The 18,026-nt window shown below is 39.6% G+C and overlaps 1 protein-coding gene across 5 annotated transcripts; it reads left to right on the top strand.

The window, feature by feature from the left end:
• The first annotated feature begins 1,270 nt into the window (after window positions 1-1,270).
• arfgap2 (ADP-ribosylation factor GTPase activating protein 2) lies at window positions 1,271-17,581 on the top strand. Of its 5 annotated transcripts, none has more exons than XM_030724152.1 (17): window positions 1,271-1,381; window positions 4,130-4,248; window positions 5,224-5,296; window positions 5,407-5,538; window positions 7,451-7,531; window positions 8,664-8,769; window positions 10,323-10,379; window positions 11,859-11,912; window positions 12,791-12,843; window positions 13,044-13,180; window positions 13,538-13,669; window positions 14,199-14,345; window positions 14,450-14,602; window positions 14,722-14,839; window positions 15,006-15,093; window positions 16,063-16,187; window positions 16,279-17,581. In XM_030724152.1, exons 1-17 carry the CDS (start codon window positions 1,277-1,279, stop codon window positions 16,297-16,299), a joined length of 1,701 nt encoding a protein of 566 aa, XP_030580012.1. In that variant the 5' UTR covers window positions 1,271-1,276; the 3' UTR covers window positions 16,300-17,581. The 5 variants fall into 5 exon arrangements, with proteins under 5 accessions (XP_030580012.1, XP_030580013.1, XP_030580014.1 ...); XM_030724153.1 differs by having other exon boundaries at window positions 14,725-14,839; XM_030724154.1 differs by having other exon boundaries at window positions 14,199-14,327.
• The last annotated feature ends 445 nt before the right edge of the window (window positions 17,582-18,026 follow it).

Genomic DNA, 18,026 nt, shown 5'->3' on the forward strand with positions numbered 1-18,026 from the left:
GGACAAATTGAGATGTCTGCCTAACTCTACTTTGCTAAAACTGTAGAAAAAAATTGTTTTTTTTCCTCAAAACTTAAAAAAATTAGTTAGTATAATTGAGTACATAGGATAGTATATAGTACAAATGAGTATAATTCTACTATATATTCTTTGGCTCTCCTCCGCAGCATCTATTTTCCTGTCTCCTTCCCCTCAGCCCCAAAAGGTCACAACAGATTGCTGCCCCTCCCTGAGCCTGGTTCTGCTTCTCTTTCTGTTAAAAGGAGTTTTTCCTTTCCACTGTCACCAAGTACTTGCTCACAGGGGGTCTTTACCTTACAGTATAAAGCACCCAGAGGCAACTGTTTGGTGTGATTTGGTGCTATATAAATAATAATAAAATGTAATTGAATTGAAGTGAATCAAGATACTTAAGGTTTTGTGTTCAGCAGCATAATGCAGGGTGTATGGAGGTCTACCTACTTTTTCAATCACCATTATGTATGACAGTTTCTTCTGAAGTTTATTTTGCTTCACTGAGCTGTTTGTAGAAGCCTTTCCTTTTAATGCCTGGAGTGTCATATGGTAGCAGGATCCACGCATCCATAAAGGGAGCAAGCTCAGCAAATTTATGTGTATGGAACAATCACAGTAACTTTATCATATACACATAATTCTTAATAATTTCTGACATAGAAACAGGGTTGATCTGAACTTAAAGAAAATTCAGCTAGGACTTCTGCACACGTCAAAAGACCAACTGTCCCACAGACAATTTAAAAATTTATTTATGAAATCATTAAATTACATGTTCTCTTCAGGCCTCAGCTCCATTACAGCTGTTGGTAGATGTATTTTGGCTGTTAGTAAAAATCTGATCTGTTTCCTAAAGTCAAAATGTATTTTGTTTTCAAGTTTATTGTTGTTGTTATTCTTTATTTCTCATATTTGTTTATGTTTCTTGTAGTTATTACTGTGTCATTATTGGGTGCATATAAGTTTCTCATAACTGCAGTCTTCATGACCACTGATATTTAACAACAAGTGGCCCAGAAAGTAAAACGTGCTTAAAGTAAAACTGCTCACTTTTCCAAGAACCAAAAGTGTGTGTATTGAGTCATTTATGAGCTTAATGCTGATTGTGGCGTGTAATTGAAAATTGATTAAATAGTTTCAGAAAATGAGATAAATAATCTGCAGGCCACTCATCGATAATTTTATTTTGTGTATCGCCCCCCACCCCCCAAGAACGACTTTTGCTTCAGCTAGATTTTGGGACACACTGCTTCCCGTAGTGATGTCAGCATATGGAAATCATCAGAGTGGCAAGATGGCTACGGAACCAAATAAGACCGAAATCCTTACCATTTTCAAAAGATTAAGATCTATTCCCACCAACAAGGTAACCGTATACTTCACCATCACTGCTTGTCTGCTACTTTATTAAGTCGTTTGTTACTAGCACTCCTCGGTTCAGCTCGTGCTCTAGCACCTAGCTAGGCCCGGCAACACGGTCAGACAGCTAGCATGAGCTAACGACTGCTAGCCTGCCGGTAAAGTCAAACACAAAGGCCACGTAAACGATATGTGTATGCTGAGGAGGCTAACTTGTTCCGCTGTGCCAAGTCGGGAAAGTTAAGGGAGAATCATTAAACTAATCAGACTAAACTCTCGATTTATCCAAAAATAGGGACGAATTTAGCAGAGCTAGTTAGGTACACATTGATTGAAAGTCGTGAAATTTTACTCTATTTATCATATAGCTGGTAGTGCTTAGCAGTGGCTGATGTGTTGGCACTACAATAATTTGTTAGACTAGCGTTTGAGCTTACGATTTACATATAATTTAAAATTGTAATTAAAAAATGATTAACGACGATTATACTGCGAAGTCATTAATTGTGAATTATAAATTACAGTGATACAAAAAGTAAAATAAGATGTAAAGGCTCGTTCATCTGTGTATACCAGGCTACAAGTAATGATTTTTTTCATTATTATCTGTTCAGTAATTTCCTAATCTATTACTGTTACTGCTGCTAACAGTAATAGTCTATAAAATGACTAACACATGCCAGTTTCCTCCAATATATGTATGATGATTGACTGTCTACTGTTGCTTATAGGTTCCTCTCATGTAGGGTTATAGAGACCTACAGTAGAACCTAGTTTTAGGGTTGTAAACGTACAAAATTACATGGTTCGGTTAATATTGGGTGCAGAAGCCACAGTTCGGTGAATTTAGTTGATTTGCATATATTAAATGGTTATTTTTGGATAAAATAATAGTTTATGTGACTAAAACAATCAAATTACTAAGAACTTCTTTATTCCTTGCAAACTATAACAAAAAATAACTTTAGATGAACGTAAAAGTCACATTTGACTGGAAAACGAAACGAGTAAAAAAAATTACTGATCAATTGATCATAGTCTTCTACATATCACCTGAGAGGTCTGTGATTGTTTCACCACTAAAACACAATAAAACACAACATTCCTCAGAAAATAAAGCTGACCAAAATAGACTCTTCTGATGAGATTCATGAGAACAAAATTAATCAGTATTTACACATCACCTGAGAGGTCTATCTACAATAGGGCTGCAACATCGATTGTTTTAGTAATCGGGTATTCTATCGATTATTTCATTGATCGTAATCGGATAAGAAATACTTTTGTCTTATTAACAGTTCATCTGCATATTTTAACTTTAGTAGCTTAACTGCAGATTTTTTTTGCTGTGTGAAACAAACAGCGGTGGATGGAGCAGCTACAGAGTTCTCATTTCTTGATGTTAACACTTTTGCTGATCAGGTGGTTGATGAAGGACCTCCAGATGTTTCCCAGTAGGTTTATAATAAAGCGCCACTGCTTTGGATGCTAGAAAAACCTTTCCCTCCTCTCCACCTGAGCTCACTGTCTCGATAACGGCTCCGCCTCTGTGCGTTTGCTGCACATGTTGAGACAGACTGCACGTAAAACAACTGCAGCTGTTGTGTTATCAGCATTTTTGTTGAAAAACTGGGGGCTGCATCCACGCAATGGTTTGTATGCACACCTGTACTCCTAAATACGTTCCTATTGCAGGTCTATTTTTAGTCGCTAATAAGGGATTAAAGCATAAAAAAAATTTTGACGGTGCCCCTTGATACCGGGGGAAAGGGGTGTCCCATTGTTCCCAAACAATCACTAGTGCTAATGGCAGTGCCTATTAGCAAACTGTGGTGATAGCGATCAGTTCCGCTAGCTAACAACTGAGATTCTCAGCACAGCGAGCACAAAACACACACGGGTATAGAGAGCAGTGTAGCTGTGGAAAAACGTGTCAGTGATGATCCACTCGGTGTTAAATGGTTGTCCGTTGCAGCGACGGACAAATTTAATGCGGCTATTGTGGGTGAAATGCTCCGCTTACACTGAGCATTGCAGAGTTTAACGAACCATCAAAGCCACAAATTTGTGTCAAAGATTTCTTTTTATAATCAAATCAAATGAAATCGTTGCAGCCCTAATCAACATATTACTTTAATGTTATATTTGAATGTCCTAAAAATAACACTTTCCCCTGATAAATAGTTTGATTAAATTCTCACATCATATGAGAATTTATTTGCAAAGTGTCCGAGTCGTCCACAACATTAGATCCACCTCGAAGGAAGTTTCAGCAACATAACAGTGGTCAAAACAGCAGCGCTTCCTAAAATAGCAGCGGCTACCAACAAAGAAATCTTGGAAATCCTTGAAATCCTCAACACCTCACCTCAGTATCACTGTCATCAGACAGAAAAAGCTTTTATTTTGACATTTTTAAATATTAATACAATTTAATTATTCTTTTGTTTATGTTTACATTAATTGAAATCAGTAGAAAATGTCACTAAAGTAAAAAATGTCACCTTGAAATAAATATGGTCTCATACAGCCCATGCCCCTCTTTAGATGGGACCCTGTTTTTTGCAGGTAGCAGGCAGCTGATGAGCAGACTGTTTCTTATTGACAGCATAATTATCTGGTGAAGGTTGCTGTTTCTCTTGCTTATGTTGCACCATTAGCAGCAGCATGCAGCTGAAAAACACCATTGACTGTGACCTCACAGGTTGTCCAGGTAGAAATAGTTCATTAAAATGTTGATGCTCTTTCTGCATAGGTATGTTTTGACTGTGCTGCCAAAAACCCCAGCTGGGCAAGTATTCCATATGGTGTCTTCTTGTGCATTGACTGCTCTGGCATCCACCGCTCACTGGGAGTGCATCTCAGCTTCATCAGGTAAACTTCACTGTGCCCCAGCTGTGGTCATCAACAGTTATCATGTATGGTATAGTTTTTTTCTTTAGTGTTTTGGTCAGTGCTTGGGGGCAAATTTACTAAGCAGGGCAAATTAGTGTGACGCCGCAGTCACAAAAAAGTGCAAAGTTTTGAGGCTGATCCTCTAAAAATGTGTCCGTTTATGAAAACAGCAGCCAGTTCATTTCAGTAATGGCCAAAAGCAGCAGATGAACAGGCCTGATTGCAACGCGAGTGCTCTACTGACAACACAATCAGAGCTGGTCTCTTGTAAAGTAACAAACCGTACAGTATAAATGTAGATTTTCTTCATATGTTTATATCTAAAAACAACATGACAATTCAGACCAGGGAGAGGCAATGGAAGAAGAATTGTGTGTGGAGATTCTGATATTCTGTCATCATCTGTATGGCATTAATAGTTATATTTTAATAGCCATTTCATTGTTATGTAACAGATGAAACTAATGAAAGAAATGTCTGGTTAAATGTGAGGAGGGTGAAGAGGACTACAAAAATCACACTGCTCTCATAGCTGTGAAAGTGCATCTGTTCTGATAACAGCTATAGTAGCCATTAAAGTGTAAATGAGTAAAAACAAGCTTTGTTATAGGTTAAATAATACTGAAAAAAGCAGTGAATTATTTGACGCATAAATGATAAATGTAGACATTACTAGGATGATGATGTTTACACACACTTCTGCACAACTTTTCCCTATTTTTGAAAAAAGGGAACTTCTGCTAAAACATATACAGTAAGGACCGCCCCAAAATAACTGTCTACACCTTCAGTCACTGCTTTACACTGTGACTGTTTTTAACACAAGAAGTAGGTTTTGTTCTGGCGCAGACTCTTAGTAAAATCTGGCCCATAGTGACCCATAGTGCCATTCTCAGATCTATTTCACATACCAGACTGTGATGATTTCTGACATGGTTCCCTTTTACTCCTCAGATCCACTGAGTTAGACTCCAACTGGAACTGGTTTCAACTTAGGTGTATGCAAGTTGGAGGTAATGCCAATGCGGTAAGTTCAAACCTGAGTGCCTAGTCTGAAGAAAGTGAAGGACCAGCTTAAATTAAACTCTAAAAGATTTATCTTTCACCTGAATGACGCATGTCTTCTTTTATCTGCAGACGGCGTTCTTCCGCCAGCACGGCTGCTCTACAAATGACACCAACACCAAGTACAACAGTCGTGCAGCCCAGATGTACAGAGAGAAGATTCGACAGCTAGCAAATGCTGCGTTGTCTAAATATGGCACAGATGTGAGTATCAATCAAATGATGAAGTTTTGGAAATTTTGAGAATTCTGACAAATTTTTACTTCACTGCAGATATTTTTGCATTAATGCATAGAATAGAGCAGGGATTCAAGGATTCATCAAGTAACTCGACTATAAAACATCCTTGACACAAATTTTTGTTTTGATGTTTTGTTTAATAGAGCTCAGGTGTCACCGCGAGTGTTTCACCCACATTTGTGATTAAAAATAGATCTGCAAATTAAGAAACATATCTAGGAGCATGCCTGTGTATTAAAGGTATTCCATCATTAAGCGCATGCAGGCCTCAGTTTTTCAACAAAAAGACCAATATCACTTCAGCAGCAGTGAAGATGACGCTGTCATAGTTTAATGTGGAGACAGTCTGTCTGCACACTCAGTGAAGAGCAAAGAGGTGGAGCTGTTACAGAAATTAGCTCATGTGGAGTGAAAGAAGATATTTTTCTAGCATCCCAAACAGCAGCACCTGTATCTGTAATCGCCATAAAAGCCTTTACTAGGAAAAAGCTGGCGGGAGTTCATCAGTCCAGCAACAAACTCCAACGTGAAGAAAAGCAAACTTTGTAGCTGTTCCCATCCAACACTGTTTGTTGCACACTGCAAAAAAAAAAAAAACTACAGTAAAGCTACAGAAGTTAAAATAAAGGATGCAGGTAAACTGTTACCATCGGCTGATATGATGTTTACTGGGGTTAGGTTAATTGGTTACTCTAAATTGCCCATAGGTGTGGATGTGAGTGTGAACGGTTGTCTGTCTCTCTGTGTTGGCTCTGCGACAGGCTGGCGACCTGTTCAGGGTGTACCCTGCCTCTCGCCCTGTGACAGCTGGGATAGGCTCCAGCCCCCCCGCAACCCTGAACAGGATAAGCGGAAGAGAATGGATGGATGGATTTAAAAATAAAAGGTTTTTTTGTATAGTATATGGGCCAGTAAAACTGTGTGCCACTGAGCTGGGGTTGTTGGGTTGGACACAGAATTACTGTTAATATTAATTATTAAAAATTAAAGAACATTTTGTTTTCTTTAGCAGGAAATGTTGCGTCAAAGCACAGGACAAACGTCATATCTGTGAATGTTGATATACTCGTTCTTCTTCATGCTCCTTTAAAGGCTAACAACAATACATACTGAGTCATTCGCTAGCACACTTAAACATGTAGACACATGTACACACACGCACTTTTTAATTACACATTTCTCTTTTAATGAATCACCGTCATCTGACGTCACAGGCCTTGATTTTATTATTTCTAACTGAAGAAATAACCAGTTAGTTTAGTTTTCACCTGATTACAAGCTCAGACTTAATGAACCCTTCAATCACTCTGAAACATTCGGTATGTTCAGTATGTGTGCTTTCTAACCTCACTGCATAAACATCCATCTCTTCAATTCTGCCTGTCAGATAAAATGTGAGTGTGAATGGTTGTCTGTCTCTCTGCGACAGGCTGGCGACCTGTACAGGTGTACCCTGCCTCTCACCCTATGACAGCTAGGATAGGCTCCAGCCCCCCCAAAACCCTGAACAGGATAAGTGGAAGAGAATGGATGGATGGATGGATGGATGATTTTTAATTAATTTACTCTCACCCATCACATCTGTGATCTGGTTAAAATAACTTGTTGGTGCATTGAGGCTCAATAAAATCTTACATAAGAATGATAAGAGGATTATCAGTGTCTGAGCCATGTGGCAGTTCTAGTTCAGAGTACACGGTAAAAGTTAAATGGAGTGGTACTTTCAATAGTCCACACTTCAACAAAAAAAATGAAAAAAATTAGAATGGCTTGTGAAGATCACAGACCTGCCATTATAAATTGAATCATAAATATAGTTTTCAAAAATGCATATGAAAAATTTCAAAAGTTATAGTTTTCCTTTTTCTTGTTGCAGCTTTGGATTGACTCTACTGCAGGAGGCACCCCTGCAGTTTTGGACAAGAAAGAGACAGACTTTTTTGCTGAACTCACACAGGTTTGGTTTCTGAAAATCTAACTGAAGTAAAATAACTTCATATTATATCTAATCATTTCTGCAGTATTAGAAAGACACTAATACTGTGTTGCCATTAGTACTTCCTCAGTGCGACTTGAGGGTTTTCCCTCCTAGTCCTGGTACCATTTACTTTTTTAGTACCCACTCAGCCGGGGTTCCAAGCAATCCGAGGTGATCCGAAAATATGACATTGAAAAACAGCATGCCACTGATTGACCAGGGAGTGTCACCACTATATGAGTCATGAGAGCGACCCCTTAACCAGAATCAAATGCTCCATTTTTTAAACCCGAAAGCAAAGGAAATGGAGACCCGTGAAAAACACCGTGATCCAACAACGAGGTGCAGACGTTTCTGTGCTTGGCCATAGATGAGAGATGAGAAAGTGTATCATGAGGTCTGCAAACTAGTAGCCGCATTTGAGTAACATATAAATTACATCAAGTGACTTCTGCTCACATTGCTATATCGCAAAGTGTTGTAAGTGTGCTGCTACTGGACTCTCACACAGTGGAGACGTGTTCTCTGGAGTGATGATCACACTTATCCATCTGGCAATCCAATGGATGAGTCCGGGTTTGGCGCTTGCCAGGTGAACGGTACTTGTCAGACTGCATTACGCCAAGTGTAAAGTTTGGTGGAGGGAGGATCACTGTGTGGGGTTGTTTCACTGGAGTTGGGCTCGGCCCATTTGTTCCAGTGAAAGGAACTCTTAATGCTGAGGATAACAAGTCATTTTGGGCAATTTCATACTCCCAACTTTGTGGGAAAAGTTTGGGGATGGCTTCTTCCTGTTCCAACATAACTGCACACCAGTGCACAAAGCAAGCAACCTCAACCCAATTGAACACGTTGTGGAAGAATTAAAGTGAGCCACATCTGTGAGCCCGGCCTTCTCATTTAAGTCTGACCTCACAAATGTGCTTCTGGGAGAATGTTCAAAAATTCCAGTAAACACATTCCTAAACTGCTATAGCTACAAACTCACTCAAGTTCATATGTATGTGAAGGCAGACAAGCAAATACTTTTGGCCATATAGTGTAGATAGAATGAAATTTACAGACTTGTAGTTGCTTCCATGTTTTCCATTTAATTGGATTTATTTTTTAGCCTACTAATGACTGGAACGTGGTGCCATCCTCTGAGCCAGAGCAAAATGGAGCCACTCTCACCCAGCAGCTGATGAACATAACAGCTAAAGGCCAGGATGACAACCGTAAGTAAAATTAGCTTTTCTCTGCTACCTTTCTGTTTAACTTAGATTTAAGCAGCAACACCTTTACTTGTTACCCCTACGCAGCACGTGGAGCTGTTATTCTGCTGGGCAGCGTCCACTGAAGTGTCCGCTCAATAAGTCGAGAACCGTTCGGCCTACACTTATCAAACTTCATGGGTAGATAGCTTATGACCAAAGCAAGGTTGAGATTGTATATGGGGTCACGGTCATATGGTTACATCTTTTTTTTTTTCTTTTCATGTCCATTTTATATCTGAGAAGTAGTTTGGGGGATTTTGATGAAACCTTGCATAATTATTCTCCATGTCAAGACATTATGCAGAGAACAACTCCTGGAGGTCAAGGTCGAAAGTCAAGGACACACAGTTGTTAAATCACAGTTGTTTTCATCTGACAGTGAACAGGGTTAATACAGTGCGACGGGTGTATTTTGCCCTGCTAGGAGGAGAAATCCGATATGCTGTCCTCCCAGGTTTTTAGTTCCAATTACAATCAACACAAAAATTCACAAAACAGAGCAGAATTGTTGCCTTTTTTTTTTTTTAATTGAACAAAGAGTTCAATGAAGCCCAAAAAGATAAAAAGAAAAGGGAGCGGCCCCGGGGGGGGTGTTGCTGTGAGCAGGTTAACAGGTGAGAGAAGCAGGCAAAGATGAAGACTCTCAGGGCTTCTGAGAGCTCCATATTCATCAGTCAGAGGGTGTTCTAATCACTTCCTTTTTTTATTATGTCATGTCTCTTGATTTTGGTCCTAATTGCATTTTATTTTAACTTTAAGCACCAAATATTTCTCAACTTTGGTCCAAATCTTTGATTAAAAAATACCTACATAGTTTGAAAATGCTTACCCTCTTTTATCTATGATTTTATCTATGATCTTACAGTTTTTATTCCACTTTATCAAAGTGTCCTTTGATTTGTGACCTGCAGCTGTTCCAGCTGCACCCTAATCGCTCGGGCCAACAACCACAGAGTGAGATACAGTAAAATCTGATACATGACACTTCTTTCAATAACTGGAATCAAATGACATAAAAATAATTTGGATCAAGTATAAATCAATCAAACAATACTTTTAACCAAAAGAAATATAAAAAAAAAGACATTCATAAATCGCACCGTCTAAATCAATAGTTTTCACTCAGTATAATCAAAATAAGTCAAAAAATATAATCAAAAAACAAATCAAATCAATCAGTAGTCCATACAAATCTGTAGTGGCTTTCATTAATTCAGTAATCAATAATTTCAATAACCCAGTGTATTGTTATGATCATTATTAGTGAAAACCATCTTGATTGAGAGTCATTAAAAGTAGTATAAAAACATCAAAAATAGTATCTAAATCACAGAAAAATGAGTATAAAAACATACAGAAAATATCCCAGGGTGTACTTTTTATTTTGAATATGGCAAGTAAATTCTAGTAATAACACCATAATGTATTTGGTCTGAAATACTTTTTTTGTTGCATCAACTGACCCCCCCCCCCCCCCTTTTTTTTTTTTTTTTTTTAAATGTGTTTCTGCTCAGAGCCAGAGGAAGGACCTAGCATCGATGGTTTGAGCACATCACCCAAAGCTTCCACTGGTGAGTGCACGAGCTTCAGGCGGCCTCTGCTGTTCTGTAACTGCAGAGCTTGTTCTGGTATTTGTGTTTTATAGTTCAGTTCAGTTCAGTCATACATACTTCCCTTAATCTGCTTCCACTGTGTTTCTGTCTCTGCATCCATGCATCCTTTTGTCTGTGCGTTCCTGTAAAGACAATTCTGTTTTCTACATAATTGATGATTCTGTTGATTATTTTTTTGATTAATCAGTGAATCAGAACACAGGGACAGGATACTGCCTCTTCACCCATGGGTGTTTGTGTTAATGGCAGTCTTCGTTTCCTTGAAAGTCTCTTCATATTTTCTCTCCATGAACATTGTAAAATGTGTCCTTGAGGGAAGTGTAACCTGGATCAAAGGTGTGGATCGTTTTAGTGAAGCCTTTGTCTTCAACCATCAACAAAGGCCTCCTGTCAGTGATGATCATGTTGAGGATGATTTCAGCTGCTTGCTGTTGTGTGCATATCTTTCCCATCATGAAGCCTGTCACTGTTTGCTGTTTTTTTCTGGAATGAGAGATGTTACAGGATGAACATGTATTATAGCACAATAAACAGCTCAAAAATTCTACGGTTTATTTGCAGGTTAAGGCAAGTTAAGTAGCCCAAAGAACAATTAAACAGAAGATGCACACACATATTAGCATAAGTAAAAATCATACAGCACACTGTCTTCACTCATACTTTGTCAGAAAATTAAAACTTGAAGCTTAATCGTTACATGATTACCATTATTGTGTACAAATTAGATTTATTTATAAAACACATTTAAACAAAGCTTAAGCTAAGAGAAATTAAATATAAAGTAACACTCACACTCACTCACACACATACACACACACACACACACACACACTGTCATTATCCCACTAACGAGCAAACACAGCATCAGGCGAGCTACCGGAGAGACTAACATGTTGTTTCGTCACCTCAGAATGGGACAAACTCAGGATATTGTAGTGTTCATCCTCATCAGTGACTCCAGCACGTTTCAGTTTCAGGTGTATCATCACTCCCGCTCCAGGTCAAATCACTTACATGTTACACATTTGTTAGTTATGTGAAGCGTGAAGTGCTCCCACACTTTGTCGACTGGAGTCGAATGTTTTCCTCTCTGTCGGGCAGTTGTAGCATTCGTTTCTTTCTCTTTTAATTTCCTTTGAAGTCACCGTCTCCGCCACACTGCGTTCATCTCGCGTTGCAGGTTGAGTTAGCCAGCATTTATAAAGCTCTGCAGGTGACATACACAGCCCTGCGACATGGCGAGTGACACATAAATTGTACAACACAGCAAATCGATAGTGAAATTCATTGTCAACACTTCGGTTTCTGTCGATTCGTTGTTGCAGCCCTGATATGCGTATATCCATCAGTGTGTAAAGTAGCCCAGTCTGGACTCAAGGTGAAAGATGACTATGTTCTGGATTCTGATTGTTGTGATTGGTTTGTTCTGTGCTGTAGAAGACTCCATGCGTTTGTCATCAGGAGCAGGATGGGCACTACAAGGTGATAAGGGTGGGTGTAGTTTGCACTGGCAGCTTTCTTGCTCAGATGCATGGTTTTGTTGCTTGATTGACACTCCTCAGCCACCTCCCGTTTTTCATAAGCATAGCTGCTCACTGATGTTGTTTGTGCTGCTGTTCATCGAGATGCTCTTTAACAAGCTAAAGCTCTGTACTGTCAGGCATCAAAACGTAAGTCAAAGTACTACGCTGTGTAAAAAGAGAACATACTTTGTCAAGCTGTTTACATTCTCTGTAACATTTCACTGACAAACAGGATTCTAATAATAGTGTTTGACACAACAGTGAGATGTCTGAATGATTTCTAAATGTCTGTAATGAATAATTACAGTTGCTCCCTCCTTTTTCTGAAAACATTCCCACCAGGTAAAATTCCTTTTGAGAGCAAAGTGGCTGACTAACATGAGTGTTATTGAACACTCTGCATTCCACCACAGTTCCTGCTGGTTTTGTGAAACTGAGGTCAAAGTGCTGTGGGTTGGTGCCTTTACCTGAGTGTAATGCTAGTAACCTGATCAGCATGCCTGTAGGGAAACCCCGGGAAGGGCCAGAGTTAGCTGGACTTTGAAAATAAGAGTAATCCATTGAGTAAATCAATCCTGTTGATGTCTGAGACATGGAAAGATGGAAGGAAGAAAGATAAACTCAGTATATACCTGGATGGCCTGCCTAAGCGATGTCTGCATGGGAAAGTAGTTTTTTATCCAGGTAGCTTCCTCCTGTGAGCAAAAATGAATATTTCCCCGAGAACGCTGACAATGCCCTGCCCTAATCTGCTGACATTGTCTGGAGTTCAAGGGTGAAAACAGCGTGAAAGATAAAAAAATATCTTGTAGATTTTCTTAACAGATTGCCCCATGTGTTATACAGATATGAAGCCTTCTATCATTGGGAAAAAGAAGCCAATGGCAGCCAAAAAAGGGGTGAGTCATACTGCCAAACCACAAAAATTTCAAAAACTAAAGCACAGGATTATTCAATTACTAAAATGACCTCAAGTACGTAGAAACATTTCAAATGTTTTGACAGCTGGACACAAAACTTACTTCACTGTAAATTTCTTCCCACTTTGTAATGATTTATATCTAATTGTATGTACCACATTTTTCCCACGCTGATGCAGCTTGGTGCAAAGAAAGGTCTTGGTGCCCAGAAGGTGAGCAGTAAGAGTTTCTCAGAGGTGGAGAAGCAGGCGCAAGTGGCTGAGAAGCTGAGAGAGGAGCAGGCAGCTGAGGCTAAGAAACAAGCTGAAGAATCCATGTAAGAATTCTGCATTTTCTCATTTTCTTTCATCTCTTTTTTTAAGGCTAAAGTGGGTCCACTGTACTCATTTCTAGCTCCAATATTTTTTGCTTAGACCTTACTAGAGTAGCTTTGAGTCACCCTGAGATCATCATGATAGGGAAATCCCCTCTCAACGGCATCAGACACAAAAAACTCAATCAATGTTTACGGCACTCTGAAGCTTGAACCTTTGGCTCTTAGGGTTTACTTGTACATGCACTCATGTTATTATTTGAAACTGTTGAAATATTTTATGAGCCTCTACCACTGTAAAAAGAAAGCCTATCAACAGCTGAAAATGTGATATTTAAACTGCTGTTCTGACTGTTGCAGTGTAGCATCGATGCGTTTGGCATACAAAGAGCTGGAGATCGACAGGAAAATGGAGGAGAAGAAGTTTCAGAGTCTGGAAGGCAAGAAGAAGGAACAGGCTGAGAGACTGGGCATGGGATTTGGCAACAGGAGGTAACAACTCAACACAAACGTTAATGTCAGTTTAGAATTTAGTTGAAGTTTCTCTACAGATCATCAGTTTAGTTTATTATTTATTACCATTACTAATATCGTAACAATGGCACATCACTACTGGTGATGAAATTCTTTGGCCCAGGCCCCTCAATATTTCACATATAAACCAAAAGCAATATTGCACATGAAATAACTCTCTCCGATGCAGCTGTTGAAGTATGAATGTGTGTGAATGTTAGACAGAAAGCACACCTGAAATAGGAAACAGTGCTTGTATGAATTTGTGTGTGAATTCAGACCTGTTCTATAAAGTGCTTTGAGTGCTCAGGTAGAGCAGAAAAGTGCTATATGAGAACTACTCCATTTACCATACATATACACACACAGACATATATATATATATAAAAATAAGATATTGTAGCAAGCTTTCATCACATGTAACTGTAATATTTTTGCTAATAAGTACTAAGAGTCATGTCAAGTGTTAGTTGGGTCTGTATATGTGAGCATTTGTTTCCTGTTGCAGTGCTGTGTCGCACTCAGTGATGTCAGAGATGCAGGTCATTGAGCAGGAAACACCCGTGGGCGCCAAGTCCTCTTCTCGATCCAAACTGGAGATGTTTGACGAGCCTGGCTTCACCTCTGGACCCCCAAAGTACACACAGCACCCAATGTATCTCCCTGGGTTAAAATAAACCCGATTCAGTGACTTTACCACAGGACAAAGAGGAGAGGGCTGGGCAGACTCTCTTAATAACGCACTGTTTTGTTTCTTAGATACAAAGACAACCCATTTACAGTGGGAGACAGTTTTGGATCGCGGTGGGATACTGAAGGAGGAACCGCCTCTTTCACTACTTCTTGGGTACTGGAGAAAGGTGACCCGAAGGAGGAGGTCACCATCTCTAGTATTCAACCAACTGGAGAGCGGTATGTACAGATCCATTCACGCACACTTTCCCGAACACACACACACACATCCTCCAGCTTTCGTCTAAATCCCTGCGGCTCTTATATCTGATGCGTGCTCTTGATGATTAAATTCCCAGCAGAAGAAAAGCTGAGGTGTCAGCTCCCGTCTCTGAGTCAAGTGAGGCCAGGCAGAAGTTTGCCAATGCAAAGGCCATCTCTTCAGACATGTTCTTTGGTCGGGAGAGCAGTGCTGAGGTGAGAACCCTTCTCATCTTCATTTCAGTATAAAAAAAGAGCGAAAAGCTAAGGCTTCATTAGGCTTATCATTCACATTTTGCCTGCTGTTGCTTTAATATATTTACCTGTAAAACTATGTTCTGTTATTACCCCATTGTTGACTTTTGTTTCTTGTTTTTCTCAGTATGATGCAAAGACAAAGCTGGAGAGCATGTCTGGAAGTACTTCCATCAGTTCAGCTGACCTGTTTGGAGATGGCAGTGACCACAAAGGTAAATGTCCCAGCGTGGTAGTATGTTGGTACTCCATAGGTGGTAAAGGCAAAGCTTTGCACGACATGTTGTGTGATGTTATCTCGACAATGGAAAAACATGTTTCTAAATGTTGTAGGTTTTTTTTACTATTTAGGAACCACGTTGCTGGTTTGAACATCTTGTAGACTCTAAAGAGCCAACAGCCAAGTTCCTATAATATCAGGGCTCAGTTACTCCTTCAGTGCTAGGCTTCACCTTTGACCTTCCTCTTCTAATCTGTGTTTACAAGACTGAGAGCTTTGGGTAATTCATTTTAGCACAGTTGGCAGATATGTGGGTCAAGTGTGCATAATGTAATCAAAATGTCACTTACCCACCTTACAGTGACACTGGGTCATTGTGTTAAATCTATGTAAAAGCTCTACATCCTGCATGACGTGCACCTCCCCAGAAATGTAACTACATGTGCCAGTGATGCTCTCCTCAACAACTGTGAGCTGTGTTTGTTAGTAATATTTACTAGCTCAAGGCTGATACCTATGTATTAGATATTAGCCTTTATGCTTAAACTAAAGGCTTGAGGCATCAGCACACATGTAGAAACACAAATGAACACAAATGCAAACATTGGTGGCAGGGATTAAAGCAGGACTTTTTTTTCAGTCCCAAATTGCCACCCGGTTCTTACTGAAGATGTTAAACTTGAAAAATAGTTCGGCTGTTATGTTTTTGCTAATAAATAAGAGTCAGTTGTGTTTAAAAAGTTCGAAATAGCACTTTCATTATTGACCAGCTTGAGGTGTGGATTACTACACGCACGGTGCTCGAGTGTTGGCCTGCAGCGCGGCACTGACACTTGTTGATACACTGCTAAAATATTGGTTTTAAATTCTTCGTTACTCTATGATCTGTAGTGTAAAACCACCCTAACGGATTTGAATGTGTGTGATAAAGTGCTGTATGAGCAAACATCTCTGCTTCTCTCAGGGAGAGCCTCAGGCTTTGACAGCGTGCTCCCCTCCGGCCCGGACATCGCTCAGTTCAAACAGGGAGTGAAGACCGTCGCGGGAAAGATGGCTGTCCTCGCCAATGGTGTCATGAACACGATCCAGGTGAGACTGGGCTGTGAGACAGGTAGTTTTTTTTAAACTTCTATCCATACATTTTGCTCATACGTCTGCTTTTTCCTTTTTTTCCTCTCAGGATCGCTACGGATCCTACTGAGCAGCACCGACCTATCAGAAGACACACTTACTAACACCTGTGTAGAGCCAACCAGCCTCCTGACTGTGCATTTGGACAGAGAAGATGGGATGAAACATGGGAAGCAGAAAGCATTGCATGGGGAAAGAAATGTCGTCCTTCTCGCCCATCCACCACTATTGACAGTTTTCTAGGTGTGAGACATTCTCATTAGCAGAGTCTTGAGTTTAATTTTCACGAACAGACCGAGCATAAAGGGTGTAGTCATTTCTAAACCGGTTTTGTTGTAATTTACTGTTTGGACTACACTGGTCTTAGATTTTCAAAATTATGTCAGAGTTAATTCTACTATATTTTATTCTTTTACAACGGTTGTTGATTTTTATTCATGTTATCAAATGCTTCATGCTTGTTTTTGTTTTACTGTGACATTAAAAAGGTGCAGTGTATATTTTTAGTGTTAATCTGAACAAGATTAACACTAAAAAAAAATCATTTGCATAAAGCACTGACTGATTTTTCAGCAGTTTGAGAGTTTGGAGTTGTGCATTTCTGTCTGGGGTGAAACATGGGAGCATCAGATATTCTAGCTGCTGTGGATATCTGTGTACTTGAAACAGGCGGTGCAGCATTAAAATTCCCTACAACAAACTTCCAGAGACCAATATTCAGAATTAAGTGACGATTAAATCCAGACAACTCTGCTGCAGATAGAATATGATAAGCTCCAGCTCAAAACTATGATACTGTGTTGACTATGCATCTCCTCTCTGCAACCTTAATCCGAGTTTCACTTCAGTGTTTCTGCTTGAATCTTCAGTCTGCCAGGATGTACCTCAGCTCTTTGATTTTGGAAGGCTTCAGTTTACATTGACGTTCAGTTTAAATGGAAAAATGATCCTCACATTAACGGTGTCAATCTGACAATCCTGGACAATAGTATTTGGCTCAAGGCAAGGAATTCTCCAGGAGTTTTCCAGTATTTAAATTTCACTGACATGTACAATGCAGTTAAATACAATGAACTCTTGAGACGATCTGCAGTCAAATCTCACATTCACCACTTTTATCAGTGTCCTAGCTTCTCTCAGTCCGTTGAGGGCAGTCTACATTCAACAAGGAAATTGGATATGGTCTGGAAAATAGTTATTTTATTTTGTTTCATACATCAAAGTATCATTTTATCATGCCTGTGTGTGCGCCCTTCTCACGATTAAAATGTGGACTGAATGGATGAAACGTTAAAACTATTTATTTGTAGGCTACAAAAAGAAACAGTATGTTAATAAAGATCAAAAACCTTTGCTGTGTTTTCACTGGCTTCAGCATTCTCGCGCACATCCACACCTAAGACTGCTTATTTTCATCATCCTCTTTCAGATAAAAAAAAAATTTAGTTATTTTAACTCTACATGAAAATTAACCAAAAGTAAATCAAAGTTTGAAAGTTTGAGCCTTGGTGGTGGAAATCTATGGACACTCTTTTGTGACACCATCTGTCTTCCCGGTCCAAGATGTGAAAGTTGGCATCCTTAAAAGAGTGCGCTTTCTCCTTTAGATGCAGATGTAGTGCTGAGTCTCTTCCTGTCGGGATGACTCTTCTAGTTAAAACTCCCTTTAACAGGAAGAAACCTCCAGCAGAACCAGGCTCAGGGAGGGGCAGTCATCTACTGTGATGGGGCTGAGGGGGGAGAGACAGGACAAAAGACACTGTGGAAGAGAGCCAGAGATTAATAACAATGATTAAA

This window comes from Archocentrus centrarchus, unplaced genomic scaffold, assembly GCF_007364275.1.
Source record: "Archocentrus centrarchus isolate MPI-CPG fArcCen1 unplaced genomic scaffold, fArcCen1 scaffold_32_ctg1, whole genome shotgun sequence".
Taxonomy (NCBI): Eukaryota; Metazoa; Chordata; class Actinopteri; order Cichliformes; family Cichlidae; genus Archocentrus; species Archocentrus centrarchus.